The sequence below is a fragment of the Citrus clementina genome, unplaced genomic scaffold, assembly GCF_000493195.1.
Source record: "Citrus clementina cultivar Clemenules unplaced genomic scaffold, Citrus_clementina_v1.0 scaffold_4, whole genome shotgun sequence".
In the NCBI taxonomy this organism is placed as follows: Eukaryota; Viridiplantae; Streptophyta; class Magnoliopsida; order Sapindales; family Rutaceae; genus Citrus; species Citrus x clementina.
The window spans coordinates 1,403,841-1,420,830 of NW_006262274.1; the positions used below are offsets into that span (position 1 = coordinate 1,403,841).

The 16,990-nt window shown below is 29.2% G+C and overlaps 1 protein-coding gene across 1 annotated transcript; it reads right to left on the reverse strand.

Annotated features, from left to right (window-relative positions):
- Positions 1–3,023: 3,023 nt before the first annotated feature.
- On the reverse strand, positions 3,024–4,073 carry LOC18044179 (ethylene-responsive transcription factor ABI4). Its single transcript, XM_006435711.1, has one exon. The coding sequence runs from the start codon at positions 4,071–4,073 to the stop codon at positions 3,024–3,026; it is 1,050 nt and encodes a 349-aa protein (XP_006435774.1).
- Between the last annotated feature and the right edge of the window lie 12,917 nt (positions 4,074–16,990).

The window sequence follows — 16,990 nt, forward strand, 5'->3', positions numbered from 1 at the left end:
TAAACATTAGATAGATTGTTGAAAAAAAAAAAAAAAGATTTGTGTTGTTTTGATAAAGTGTGAAAAATCAAGTGGTCCGTAGATAATTTTCTTTTTTTTTAATACTATAATAAACCAAAATAAGTTTATAATTTAATATTATATTATATTATAATACACTATTGAATTTATTTTCTTTTATTTTTACATTATAATAAATAATAAAAATTTATTTATTTATTACTTAATAATATTATATTATATTTTTATATAATAATATTAAAAATATAGTTAAACAATGAATTACTTAATTGTATTATAATAATTAATATGTAAAAATTGATTATTATTTAATAAGTTAATATAAATAATAACAAATACTTAAATAATATAAAAATATAATACAATAAAATTAATTATATTAATTTAAAATAAATAGTAACATAAATAATGATAAAAAATATTATTACATATATTACCGTCCATACTGCACCAAATTTGATATTAGATTACAACTTAATACACCCAATATAATGCAATACAATTAGTATATGTGCCAGAAGCACCCTAACTGTTCAGCCTTGGTCACTTTGAGACAGTCAAAATTCTGTGGGGGGTCCATGCCCACCCGTTCTATATATCTGCGATTGCGAGCAGCTGAGCACGAAGTCTCTGCTAATTAGCTTTACAGTATATAGAAGCAGACACTATCATTTATCTGTTCACTCGTTGAAATCTGAATCCCCAACAAAGTGAACCCCGCTTTCTCGGATTATACACAAAACAGTGATTTTAAAATCCACAGCATAAGGCAAGCTAACAATTCAGTAACAATGAGTTACAGTAAATTGAAAAGTATGCAGACAAATGGAAATCAATATATAGCAATCTACAAATTCCGGACAGTTAACATTTGCATGAACAAGAATTACACAACTAATCCGATTGTCTGAGGATATGTAAAAACTTCCATGTAAATTACGACATTCAAACTGATGAATATAAGACAGAAGCTGAAAGTAAAAACGGGACACATCATAATAGGCAATTAAAAATGAAAGTAGCATCACAAGTTCACAACTAGGAGGAGATCCTGAGCTGATCAAGCTATAGAACACAAGCTATTCCAAATACAATGAACAATCATCCAAAAAAATTCTAATACCCCACGAAAGTGACGACTAGAAAACTCAGCAACAGCATATCTATAACTTTAAGTTGTACTTTATTATCGAGATGAAGAATGCAATATATGTGACCTTAAATATAATTTTTCTCTGATGTTCTATTCAAGTTATAAAAGCAATCAATCTAAATGCATAGCGATGCATCCACACAAGGAAGACAACATTTATCAATTGAATAAAACTAAATCAGACACAAAGTTGTTAATTGAAAGTGAGACAGATCTTAATGAACGAGATAAAACTTCTTAATTTCCACCAAACACATCATCTATTGATAAAGCTTAGTTAAAGTTGGTTTTTGATGTTAGGAATCCAAAATGATGAATCTAAACCCGCTAGATTCAACATGTATATAGAAAGTCTAGAAAAAGGCAAATTGACTCAAGATCAAAGACACAATTAACCAAAATCATAATATTCATGACTAGAAATGCTAACAAATTAAGAAAAATGCCAACTTGAAATCAAGAACTTTTAGTTTAATTAAAATTTTAAATTCCATTAAAGGTTTAAGGAAACAAAACCCGTTTGCATTCAATTAATTCTACATTTATACAAAGAGCACCTACAAATTTATCAGTTTTAGTTAAACATGAGCTATGCCATAAATATTCGTCTACACTTAACCTTTTCTACATATTTTTTTTTAAAAAAGGAAAACTTAAGGGGGGAAAAAATGTAAGAAGGCCCACAATATCCACAATGCCCCCGATGCCCTAACATAAAGGATATTAGCACAAAAATTTTTCCCAAAAAGAGAACAAAGAATATATTAACTACACATCTACCATGCCATTGCTAATATTATATCCAGAAAAGCAAAATAATCAAGAAAAGAATAATCACAAATATGCAAAAGAGATACTTGCCAGTACTACTTACTTTGCAAGCTTATGAAATGAACATATATAATTAATGTTATCACAATATTAAAGTAATTATCACTACAGCTCATGATCACCACGTACAAGTTACTTATCATTTCTTAAAAGTGCTGCTCACACAGGAAATAGTGTTCCATTTGAGGTTCATAGCCTCTTTGGTTCAAGTCTAGCTAGCTGCAGCTTAAACAGGAATTAATGCCAGAAATTGTTCAATTGATCAGCTGTAAATTGTGAACTGTGAGATATATCAAAATGATTGCAGATAAATGAGATCAAACGTATTCCAAATGAAACACCCATATGAAATAGGTTCCTTCATATTATTTGTTAATTTTCTTCGGAAAGCATAACGAGAAAAAACACTATTACAACAGCATCTAAATTAGGAAAAAGAGGTGAACATTTTCTTGCAATATAAAGCTAATAATATGATTCTTTTTCTTTTTCTCACAATAAATTAACAAACGACAATGATAAAATTTTACTTCAAAAATTGCTTTCTTCCATTCCTTAACAACATGCAAGTATCCTCCCAAACCCTAAGGACCCCAAAATCCTGACACCCCGTCATCAAATTACCATTGAAAATACAAATCTCAAATGCAGTATATATATAAGACAGCATGCAGCAATAAAAGCTCATCAATTATATCCTCTACCTGTTGATAGAAAATTGTATTTTAAAGAACCTCTCTTTAATTCCCTCTTGATCTTCAATTCTTCAACTTGAACTTGAACTTTAATTCCGTGATTCCCTTTTTCTTCATCTTCTTTGAAGTCTTTGAATGTTGTCTATATTGTCATGATCCTCATCTCCAAGATCGATCTCAATTTGATGAGATGGCCCCAACAACTATTACCGGTTGCACTAGTTTAATATATATGCATACTAGATTAACAAAACAATTAATTAATGACCATAAAAACCCTCTAATTCTAATTCGCTTGCATGCAACAATTATAATTATCAATATTATGTAGAAAAGAAAGGATCAAACAAGAAAGGATCAGTATAATCCCAAAGACACGTTGGTGGATAATCTTCTTCGTTTGTCAGCGGCCAAATGGAAGGTGATCCGGGCCCAACTGACATATTCGGATTCGGCGCAGCAGCCGCCTCCGCCGGTGGTGCATGTGCTACTTGAGTTGATAGAGACAAAGTTGAGCCCATGGACCCCGCAATTGAGCTGATATCATGGTACAAACAATTTTGTTCGTACTGTTGTTGATGATTAGGGTTTCCGTACGAGGATGTTGATGCTGCTGCTGCGAGTGTGTCATTGATACAGCTAACACTATTCAACCCATCGGGTACTTGTTGTATTTGAAGATGATGATGATGATAATTTTGAATCTCGCATTGCTGTTGCATCATCATATCTCGCTGGTTTTGAACTTGAACTATGTTAGGGCACAACAAAGCCGATGAAACGCTCATGATGTTTGGGTAAACCCCGTAAGGAACAAGCCCAGATGAAGAAGATAACCCAGCGCCGGCCGCTGGGTTAGCTGAACTGGCTGAGAAAGTGAAGCCGAAGCCGGTGGGCCGGGGAAGCAGAGGTCTAAGGGTTTGTTGTGAAGAGTTAGAAGAGGAGGATCCACCACCACCACCACCGCGCGTGGAATTAGAAGAGTGAGATGAAGACGAAGAGGTCGAAGGCTGAAGATTGAGCTGGGCCCTGGAGCCGTAGAGGATAATAGCGGCGCGGTCATAAGCTCGTGCCGCATCCTCAGCCGTGGCAAAAGTGCCAAGCCACTTTCTTGTACGTTTCCTTGGCTCTCGGATCTCAGCTACCCATTTGCCCCAGCTCCTTTGCCTCACTCCTCTATATCTGAACTTGCTATTATCAGGACCCCCTTTACCTTTGCACTTCTTGTTGTTGTTGTTATTATTATTATTGTTGCTGCTGTTGTTGCAGGTGTTATCACTGGTTGTGATGGTGCTGCTATCAGTGGATTTGGTGTTATTTGTGGTGGTGACAGTGGCGTTTTCTTGAATAGGGTGAGGAGATGAGTCGTCCATTTTGTGAAGGGGGGTGCTTTTAAGAATTAAAAGTAAGAGAAAGAAGGAGAGTGGCCTCGTTATTGGTATTGTAATAACTTAAGGGACTACTTTGATTGATTAAAGAACATTTTTTCAAAATTTTCGAAATAGAGAAGTTATTATTTTTCAAGTGTCAAATTTGTTAAGAATTAAAAGTAAGAGAAAGAAGGAGAGTGGCCTCGTTATTGGTATTGTAATAACTTAAGGGACTAATTTGATTGATTAAAGAACATTTTTTCAAAATTTTCGAAATAGAGAAGTTATTATTTTTCAAGTGTCAAATTTGTTAATGGTGGACACTGGCGGTGATATCATAGTTATATATATATGTGTGTAATGTGCAAGAGGGAGAAAGATCAGGATTCTCTCCTGATCTAATCATGTCCTGAGCAAATAACTCAATTGATGATTGATAGTTAATAAATAAAAAAATAAAAAAAATTAAATCTTACCCATACATTACAATTAAAAGATACATGATAGAAAATTTTAAAAAACTTAAAAGAGATCAGATCATAACAGAATCCTTTTTCAAGGGAGAAAGGGGGGATCGCTGAGCAATGAAGGAAACAGACTGATCGTGTGAAGACTGAACTTGAGCAGATTGGTTTTGGAATTTGGACTGATTAATTTATTGTTTTATTTGATTTTTATTGCAAAATTTTCAATGTTTTGTTTTGGCAAAAATCTTTCTGTGAGAGAAAATCACTGGTTGCATTAGTGAGAAACTCTTACATTATTATACTATACATCCACCAATCAATTTTTTTTAATAAAAAATAATAATATATTTATAAGGTTAGAATTTATACCTCAAATAATTTATCTAATAGTAGTTTTTTTCGGAAGCAGTTTGGTAGTGTTTTAATTTTTAAAATAATTGCTTTAATAATCAATTGTAAAAGAATTAGTTGAAATAAAATTTATTTATAAAAGTCGTGTGAATTTTAAAAGTATTGGCATTTATTTAATAAATCTCTTATTGTTAAATTACTGTAAGAATGCATATAATTAAAATGGACATCATTTTTAATAAAATTTATTTGCATGGTTTTTAACATTATATATAATTTTTTTTATTGTGTGTATATAATAATCGATAATGAAAATATTTTTTATTTTATAATTTATTTTTTATTTTGTTATCTTAATATAATGGGTAATAATAATAATCTATTTAAGTTAAGAATTTTATTTTTTAATCGAATGGATTTTTATAATATATGTAAGTATATGTATAGAAATGTATTAAGTATAAGATTTTGAAAAGGTACCTCTCCCCTACTTTTGAAAATCTAACATAGGATAATATAATCTTACAAAAATTAATTTTTTTAAAAACTATCAAACATCAAAATTAACTTTTAATTTTTCAAAAGTAATTCCAAACCTACGCTAAGAAAGATATTAGCAACTTCTTATTGGTGCATTTTCAATTTGGCATTATTGTTGAATGCTAGGCTTACAGCGGATTCGTTCGAAATTTATTACTATTTTTGTTTTTTCACATACTAGCTGCACAAAAAAGGATAAATGTAATTTGAAAGTATAATGGAAATGAAAGAAAATTCACTTTAGAAAAACAAGATTAACTTAGAAAAACATGTATATATTACAAAAAGAGAGAAGACCTTTCTTATATTCATGCTGGTTGATTTATCTCGTATCACATAATATAAAAGATTTATGACTCATAACTCGCTCATATTAGTCATATATACATACAAAAAAGAAAAAAAAAAGTTATCATCGTGTTATAACAGGAAAAAAAAAATCCTATTTTATGTTTTTGTATCATGCATGATCAGCTAATTTCATGCCCATATAGGATCAGTGTCTTTTTTTTTTCAACATTTCACACGGGGTGTACGCAAAATTTCCATCTAATGATTACTAACGGTGATGAGAATCAGTCTTTTTATATTTGAAAAAAAAAAACACTCTAATTAAAGCAAATTTGAGCATTTTTTTAATAAGATATTGACATTTTAAAAAAAAAAGTGAATATTTTGTCATAATAATTTTACAAGTATGTTTTGAGTTTATCTCATATGGGTTGGTGAAGCTCATGCCTCAAAGCTAGGGCACCAAGATGCTTCCTGGCTGCTGCTTCTCTCTGGTTGCTTGCCGCCTTTACTTTTAGGGTTCGCTTCCATGTATTACTTCGTTTAGAAGGCAGGAATTTGAAGAGCTTCCTTTGTAAGACAAGCTTCAACTGCCATAAACTTTCGATCACTAACTTCGCTATTAAATTTAATTTATTTTTCTTATCTTAAGGCCTATATATATATATACACACATAATCAGTTTTTTTAATCCAAACTTCCCTTATGATTAATTGAACTTGTTATCAACACCAGCTATACAAGCAGTCAGAGGCCGGAAATCACAACCTTAAATTACATTTGCTAGTTATTTTAATTTATTTTCATTATTATTTTTATAAAACACCTTCAATGGAAAGCTTCTTATAATACTTTCAGTGTGAGCGTATCTTATTCACTACATATAAAATTTTATTTTTCCTTAAAAAACCTTTAAATAAATTTCCAATTTCGCCCCATCTTAGCCATTCCACTGTAAGCCTGCAACCTAATTCATTGTGGTAGGGACATAGTTGCTAGTTGTTCTTAATTTCTATTTTCTAGCTCAGAGCTTTATGATCAGAGTTTATGAATTGTCAGCAAACTTCTGCATGATGATGAAAATATGTCTGCATGTAGTAACTGGGTGGCTTATCCTGAAACAAAGAATACATAAAGTAAATTAAGAGATACCCATATTTTATTATATATTTTAGGATAATATTAGATTTGTTATGTTGCCCGCCGAATTAGTTAGGGTCATGAGCACGGGACATAAAAGATCTCAAATTAATAATTTTTTTACTTTACACATCTTAAGTTATGATCTTAAGTTATGAAAGTTTGCCTCAATGATTGATTGAAGGGATCAATTTAAAGAGAATTGGCTTTTCGGAAAAGCAATCGTATAAATAGATGACGCATAAAAGTAACAAGTGAACTGTGTAAATTAAGTCAAGATTGATTCAATAAAGCTACAAATTTTATTTTCTGAAATTATGAAGCTATAAATTGATATCGTATATGTAGAATTTTGATAATTATTTTGGCGAGTAGTTTTTAATTTTAAAATTAATTTTTCAAGCTAATCCACCTTGAAGGTGCATTAAAGGATTATTCAATTCCCAATAAGGCACGAGAGTTGCCACTTGCTAGGTCAGAAGATTAATTAGTAGGGCGTGTAGAGTTTTTCTACTTTGGACACATGCAAGTTATCCTGCCGGTAATATTGTAAAATCTCAAGTCTTCGATCATGAAAATTTTATTAGTTTAACAAATATTAATATATTGATAGAAATATCAATATATTGATAATTATTAATAATTATTGAATCATCGGTAAGTAATAATTTATTAATTTATAAAGAAAATATGACATTAATAGTAAGAATGTTTATAAAGTATAGAGGTAATATATTCAATAACGTAGTAATTTTGTCAAATTATAGGATATAATTCTAATTTGGTCTTGATTGAGAATCAATGACTTCCCGATTGTATGGGTGGATGGATCACGATTACATATATTTCATCATAGAAGATTTTTAGAGGCAATATAATAATTCGATTTCTTTTTTATTTCTCTTAATATAACACATAAAGTACAATAATGACTTCTTATATGAAAGGTGTGAAGAAAACAATAATGATCGATGAAATGTGTAAAACATTATGCAGTACAACAAAGAAAAATCATAAATATGTATTTATTTTTAAATTTGTTAATTATTAATTTATTCATTAATTGGGTCCTATAGTAAATTTTTTTTTTAATTTTAGTATCTAATAAATTTATCAAATTATTAATTTACCACATTGGTCACAAGTCGGGACAATAATTATTATTATTATTTTAATCGAAGTTATCAATCTATCAAATATTAATTTAACAAGGTTATACTTTTAAAAAGAAAACATTACAAGAACAAAAACTAAATACTCCAATTAAAAGAGGAAAAATATAAATTTCAGTTACAATGAAGTGTGTGTATATAATATTTTTATTTTTTAGCGGCGTTCTTATTTTAATTTTTACCAAAAAACTGATCATATATATAGATTAGCAGCCTAAAGACACCTTTACTTTTACATTCATTAATATTCATTAAATTTGATATGAATTGAGACTTATTAAAATTAAATATTTAAAATTTTTTAATATTTTCTACCTATACGAACCCACCCTAAAATTCCCCTCTTATGTTCTCTCTCCCTCCCTCTTCTCTTCTCTTGTTTTTTTTCTCAGTCCGTGTGAAATCAACCACAATCACCCCCCTTCCGTTTTTTCTTTAGCCTTCACGTGCGTCCCTCCCTCTCTCCTCTCATTTTCAATCACTACTTTTTGTTAGTCAATCTCTTTCTCCAAATTCATCAAGTAATTAACTCCAACCTGCAGAAATTCTATCCAAAAGCCTGTCCATTGACAAGCAAGAAAACTGAAAGCCAGTGTTTAATTCTTCCCCAAAACTTTATTTGATGGATTTCTCACAATACGCGAAGAAGTATTTTGCTTTCTTCGTTCTCAAATATGTGCCTGAAAAGCATAAAAGATTTAGTATGTTGTCACGCTTTTGTACCATTAATGCTGTTTATTTTATTTTTTATTTTTTATCATTAAAGGGCTCTTAAGATAGCTAAGGCAACACTCAGCGGGAGTGTGCAACCCTATGAACATCATTAATCAATATGCTAAGCATATTTGGAGGAATAGATTGAAAACAATGTAAACCCAAAGAGAAAGAAAAATTGTACTAGGCCAAGAAATCAGTTGCTTCATTGGCTTCTCGGTAGATATGCTCCACTTTGGTCAATGCTATTTATTTTTCTTTTTTGTTATTTTCATTTGCTTCCCTGTAATGGAAGTACGTTGCCAAATCGGTTGGGCACCAGTCTGTTGAGTTAAAGATTCTAATTAATTTGCAACCAAAGTAGGTTGGTGTGAGTGGTTCAGCACCTCACTCTTTAAGAGAGGTCAGGGGTTCAACGCCCCGCTCTCGTATGAAGTCACCACTTTGGCCAGCACTTTAACTCTTACGGGCCGATCCGGTGCGAGCGAGAATTAGTCTGGGTTGTGGTACGGATTTAAAAGTACCTCCCACAATTGGAGCACACTCAGGATCACCTCGTGATTCAGACAAAAAAAAAAAAGATTCTAATTTGCATAGAATGATATTCACAAAATAATTATAAAAGCATGATAACATAACCAAATCTTCTATGCTTTCAGGCACACATATTTACATTTAATCAAGGACAAAACTACTTTGCAACCCTGGTACCAAATACCTAAATTTGGTTTTTTTTTTTTTTTGCAGTCCCTATTGTTTTCTGTAAATAATAAAAACAATAAGTGTCAAAAATTTTAAGCAATAAGCCCCAATTAAAATATAATAATTTCAAAATTTTTAAAAATTTATTTGGCATTTTCTTTAGCAATCCCTATTGTTTTCTGTAAATAATAAAAACCATATATTTTAATAATTTTATGTAATAAGCCCTAATTAAAATATAATAATTTTCAAATTATAAAAAAATTATTCTATTTATCTCATTCTCAAATCAGTTTGTCCTACTTTAAATCTTAATTTATTCATTATCAAACATATAATTCTTCTAAAACATTAAAAAATAAGAGTCTTCTAAACTACATAAATTAGATTAATTTCTTAAACACAAAATCTCAGAAAAATAATACTGCATTTTCTCAAAAGAAATATATTGCGTTTATGTTTTCTTCATTACCATTGTAATTAAAAAAAGAGTTATATCTTACTTTGTATAACAAGATCTAATCAATTAGAGCCTACTAAATGCGATTAAAGATAGTAGGATGGGTTTACTTTACTAAAATTTAATCTCAATAAGGTGTTTGGCATGGATAAGTAAACTAAAAATAATACAGCTTAGGCTACCAAATTATCATGTGATAATGATTTTTTTTTTTACCCTAAGGAGACCCTAGAATAAGTTTTTTAGACTAAATTTTTGTCTTATGTTAACAACAGAAAATAAAAAATGTTACCTTAGAAGCCTAAAAAGTTAGTTAATTTTAATTTTTTTTAAAGGTATTCTCCCATAATCTATTAATTTAATTTATCATTTTAAATTTAAGTTTCATTCTTTATAATTTTAAATTTAAGTAATTGAATAAATATTATACAATGCATTTGTTTTCACATTAAATAAATAATTGATCAGCTTCATACGTGTAATAAGATAATATTTTATATAATTTCAAATTTACATGTAGAACTATATTATTTTGAAAATATTATTTATAAATTCTATAATGAAATTTAAACGATTGTCAAGAATTTATTTAATATTTATTTATTTTCATTTTAATATTGTCAAAAATTTTATAAAACCTTGTCCAATCTTGTATTACACTAAAAACAAGATAATATTATTATAATCCAATTGGTATTTTAAGTAAACGGGAGTGGAGAATATTATGGGAAATTAAAATAATCCAACCATAATTTTAATATATAAATATGCTCATTTACTAAATTACCTTTGACCCATATCATAAAATATTTTAATGGACTAATATGTCAAAATTCGAAAACTTAATCTTTCTTTGTTTTTTTAGTAAATAGAATGGACTGCATCGTTAATAATCATGTAAGTGCATCCATGCCATTGAAATAGCTTTTACAACTCTCGGGTTGAATTCAATGGTTGGATCACAAAAATACAGAAGGTGGTGTATAAAACTACAGTTGCATTGTAACTAGGCCCTTTAATAAAAGAAAAATAAGAGAAACGCTAAGAGAGCACATGCAAACGAACAAAAATTATAAGAGAGAGGGAGAGAGAAAGATTTGGGTGGACTTAAAATGAGGATAGAGAGAATAAAAATTCATGATTATTTCATTTTAATAAATCTCAACTATCCATCTATTTTGATTGAACATATATAAAAGAGGGTTATATCTATTATATATTGGTGTTTTTATTTTTTAATGCAAACATAATATTAAATCGTACAGTTTAATAAAATAAATTATTATTCGACGGTAAGAAAAAATTTGAAGACGCTGCCATCTAAGAATTATTATTACTATTAATATATATAAAATTAATATTTGCATGCAAAGATGAGGTGTCTGCATGTAAGGCAAAGCACACAAAGAATGATTTAGAATAAACAGAGGTAGCATGAGCATGTGCTGCCGCTGCACCGGCCAACCAGTGCCTCGGAACTAACAAAATTTTCTTAAGAGCTTGCACCCGTCACCCAGTAGCTTTACAAAACCAGTTGGATCACTTGGACCATTTATTTTTATTTAATTAATTTATATGCAGAAAAAGAAAAAGAAAAAACAAATTGTCTGATGATATTGAGCTCGTCTGATGCATGCTCTGATTCTCAATTGGGTAACCTTTTGCTCGTCCATGTTTGGTTTTGAAATAAACATCATCTGCCTGCTCGTGGGGCTTTGTAATTAACTTAAATGTAAGCTTCGAGGGGAGCTGTTCCATTCTCAGCCACAATTTCTTTATTTTATTGTAAATTTTAAAATTTGTTTGTAACTAAACTGACGTACAGGCCGAAAAAAATTGCTTGGGATTATTCCACCAACTCAGTATGTGATAAAATAATAAACTTTTTTTTTATTAATATATTGATATTTTAATGTTAAATTTAGTGAGTTTTCGAAAGACCTACTGCTATGTACTGTTGGATATATTATTTAAAAATGTGTTCGGTAACAATAATTGCATAAAAAGTTAATTGTTTTTGTTTAATTACAGGGGGACCGTCTTAAATCCAATGCCACAAAGCTGATGTTTCCTTCGTTAATTTACAAAAATATATTATATTATATACACTCTTTCAGAATACAAATTACCATGAATTGTCATATGTGAAATGATTAGTTAAATATCATTTTAGATACCAAAAAGTAATAGGTAGACAGTGTTAATTGTTGATACCAGCTCGTTATTATGCCACCATCTAATTATATTTTATAACATAAATAAAATATATTTATGATGATTTGAAATTTATTTATAGTGTATTTATAGTGCATCCATCATGCCACAGTACGAAAGCTTACCCTCATACTTATTGGAGAAATATCTACTTTTATATAAGGAAAATTACACCTTGGGGGTGGCTGAGAGCGGATCAGGATTCTCTCCTGATCTGATCTTTATCTGAGCAAGTGCTTTTAATATGATTGGTGGTTAATAAATGAAAAATAAAAAATAGTTAAATCTTAACTATTCACTAATACTAAAATACAAGTGGCAATCAAGAGTGCTCAGATCAGGAGAGGATTTCAATCCGACTAAGAGTCCAATGTAATCAAATCATCCATTTTTAAATGGTATTAGGAGTGAATCTTCTAACACCCTTAAAATTCCTTGCAAAACTCCACATTTTTATATTTAGAATTTAACCTTAACAGTTAAAAATACATAAAGATATTTTTTTCAAACTATCTTCAATGCGTTATAATTTCTATTTTTATTAACGTGAAGTAATATGTTTATTGAAATTATTTTAGATCATGGGAGACTATTGAAACTGAAATAGAAATTTCACAAGTCACGCAAAAAAAATTATTAAATTTAAAGAGTTTATCATTACAATAAATATATTCTTTTGCAACCATATTTTTTTGTGGCAACTTAATTTTTGTTATAAAATGTGACTTTCTAGGACAATAGTTGATCTTGTCGCTAAATGTCTTTTTTATTCTATGACTAAAATTAAATTCATCACAAAATCTTATATTTTTGCAACCGACAACAATTCTCGTCGCAAAAGCATTTGCCAAATATACTTATTTTTATTTTATTTGCGACCAAACAAAATTTCGTCTCAAATTCTATACTTTCAGCCATCCCTTGAAGATTTCATTACACACACACACACACACATATATATATAACCCAAATTTTAGTCCCAAAAATCTACTTTTTGCAACCTGTTTCAACTTGTCGCAAAAAGTCAAAGATTTTGGTGGGAAATCTACTGCCAAACAAATTGTTGAAAGATACTTATAATATTTTTTGCGACAAATCATTATTTAGTTGTTAAAGTAGACATTTCACGACCAAATTTAAACTAGCCACAAAAAAGATGATAAAAAATTTCTTTTTGTGACTAATCATGATTGGTCACAAATTGTATAATTTAGCGACAACTTTAGAATATTGTTGCAAAAAATGAAATATTATGGCCGAGATTCGACCGCTTTACATAATTTAAACTCAATTTGAACAATTTTTTGTGACCAAAAATTAAATATGGTCGCAAAAGACTTACATGTTTTGTATATTTGTATTATTCTTCTCTCTTTCCTTTTTTCCTTTTCATCTCTAAGTTCTCTCACTTTTACAATTCTCATTCTCTTGTTCACTCTCTATCTTCTTAGCTTATTTTTCTTACAACTTTTTTTTTACACATTCTTATTTGATTGTCATGTGTAAAAGTTAACTAACCTTTGTGTTTTGAATTTTTTTTTGTGTAGAAATTAAATATTGAAGATCATATACACAAAGAGGTGAAGAAAATCAAGATGCAAGGAGGTAAAGAAAATCAAGAAATTTATGAATAAATATAATTGTTCCAAATGTTTCAATTATGTAATTGTTCTAAATGATATAATTTCATTAGCTAAAATTTTGTGTATTTTTTATCAATTATAAAACTTTTAATTTAATTCTTATACTTTCGTGATGTTGGTTATAGTTGTTTGAATTATTAAAGAAAAATTTAAAAAATTAAACTAGTTAAACTTCTATAATATTATATTTAAAAATATATTTTTTGTGACCAGTTTAAGTATGGTTGCAAACATTGTAAATCTATGACGAAATGATTGGAGGCAAAAAAGTAACGGTGACAAACTGAAATTTATTTTGTGACCATTTTTCCTTTGGCGCTAAAAGTCGTTTTCTATGACCAACTGATAAAGTGGTAGCGGATAATTTTCCTCGACGGATCTAATGTGACCAACTTGCAACCATAACTTTTTGGTTGCAAATTATTTTTTGGTGACAAATTTAATAGTTTCTGCGACAAATTTATTGGTCGCATATGACCATAATTATAGTATTATTACATAAAGAACGAATATTAAGTTCTTTTTAGAGAGAAAAAGTCATGACCTTTTGCTGGATTTTATAAAAATATCGAAACGAAGGACATGATATGAAACAAGGTTCTTAGTGATATCAAATGTACAAAACTTATAGTACAGGGGGCAATCCAAACTAAAATAGAGGTCACAAAAAAAAATATGTTTTAAGTTGAGAAATTTTATAGAGAAAATATTAAGATCTAGTGGGACTTGAAAAAAAAACGTGTAAGGTTATTTCTGTAATTAAAGTAGAAAAAGGGTTTTATAAGAGCTTTTGTGGGATGGAAGCAGCATCACTCTGAGACTGATTTGGATCTTAAAGCCAAAGGAAAATTAGGCCTTGCTAAGCCCACGGGCTACGCCTAGCGTCACATGCCTTGCAAAGTAAGCACAACCGGATTTGGGAGTGAGATGCCTCCTATGGACTTCGTTCACTTTTGCAATCCAACTCGACAAGACTCATTCACAAGTTATGATAATTGACTCTCTCAATTTTATTTTAATAGTCTCTATTTTTTAAATAAAAATAAATATTTATTATTCTCTCTTAAGTTTTCAATAGATAAATTCTCATCTCTCACTTCTCTCTCATCTTTTAAATTGGTTCACACTATGAATCAAATATTAACTTTTAATCAAATCCCAAATTGAAATTAAATAAAATCTCAGATTGTCGCATAAAATCAAAATTAATATCATCATATAACAATAAAAACTACAATTTGTTTATAAAATTTAACAAAACTCAACATTAAAACTCATCTTGGTGGAGATGATAGCTTGATGGTACAGAAAACATGTAGTGGTGGTAATGGTGTTGATGAAGTGGTGATGGTGACTGTTGTACAATTATACTGGAGAAAGAGATGGAGAGAGGAAGGGGTGGGGGATGTAGAGAAAGAATAAACTAAAATAATTATTTGTTTATGAAGGATAATTACAGAAAGCAAAAAGATAATTGAAAAGTAGGGGCTATAGAGATCGTTTGAGGGGATCAAATATCATTACATCTCATTCACATTAACTGAGTTCCTTTTGCTTTTTTTTTTTTTCTTTTTTGGAGACTAGCTTCTAAGCTCTAACACCTATTTTTCAATTACACTCCGTTTAATACTAAAATACTTTTTTTTTTTTATTTTACAAATTCACACTATTTATATTTGAGTCTTTAATTTTTTTATGTTTTCCATCTCTTAAATTCTTTTGCAATGTTCTTATGTAACCCTCGTATAAATAATTCTGTTGGTAATAAATATTTTGTAGTTTTGTTATCTCTTTTATCTTCGAACTTTCTCTCTCTCTCTCCAAAACTTAAAAACATTGGATTCCCAAAAATAAATATAATTAATCTAAAAAATTATCTATTATTTTAAATTTTATAAACCAATTTATTTTATCATCTGGCTCGAGCAAGAATCAACCAAACTCAAAGGATACATATAAAAAAGAAATAGATAAAAAAAAAGAGAAATATAAATTTTCTAGATGAAAGTCATAAATTGAAAAAAACAAAGATAATAGATTGACAAGAAATTTGAAGTCTTTGCAATATCAATTTTAGAAACGGCTTGTCAAATAATTCACAACATTAATTAATGACAATCTTTGTTTGCTAACTCTCTTTTTTTTTCAGAATAACAAACTTAAATTATTTTATAAGTCACGACAATCTTAGACGAGCCTTGAAATTCAAGACTCTAAAAACTCTATTTTTTTTTCTTTTTCTATGTTTTGTATTTTTCAAAAATTGGTAGATGAGAACAATCTCAAGAGTCTAAATCTAACTATCCAAACATTTCAAACAGAGTGGGACAGCAATGACTTTTCAGGCATCTGGGCCTGTAAATCCAGTTGGCATTTTACCAAGAAACAAACAGAAAAATGACCAAGGTCGGCAAATATCCTGTTTCTGATTTGAATATGCCGGCAAATTTTCAAGCCAACCCAACTATATGCATTTATGATTCTTGTTCCTTTTCGAAGAATTTTTTTAAACAAAAAAAAAAAAATCCTCATAATGGCTTTCCTTTTAATTAAAAAAACAAAACGCGATTAGTTAACCTATAACTAAAGAGTAAAGAGAATTCACATGCTTGCAAATCTCGTATCAAGATTCCACTTAATTTAATATTTAGAAGAATCATAGGAACGGATAAGTAAGAATAAGTTATGTCATCATTTTATAATTTTATTTTTTTTTGTAAAATCAATCATAAGTGAAACTACAGGCCTAATTATTATGTTTATACGATAAATTTAGTGCATGCATTGGCCTCAATAATTGATTATTGAGGCCTGATTGACTACAATTAAATTACAAAAAAATTTAATTTATATATAACACGAAAACCCACGTCTATGCACTGTCGATCATTTTTAATTAACTCATGATTTAAAAAACTTGATACTTCCATAATAGAATAATCCAGTACAGTTGGAATGAAACTGAAAGGTTAATAATTTTATGTTTCATTTAATTTTAATTTAAGAGATTTAAAAAAATTAACGAGTGCATATGAATCCAAAATTATTTGTACATTAAGGTTCTACTAATATATTTTAGTGACGTACAATAAAATTAAGTATTTGTTTAGTGAGGACACTTGTTAAGTTTGAAATGTAAATTTGAGATTAGATCTCATTGTTTATGTATTATATAGTGTCAAATTAAAGATTATTAAAGTGGTCTAATTTTAATTTTGCATTTTAA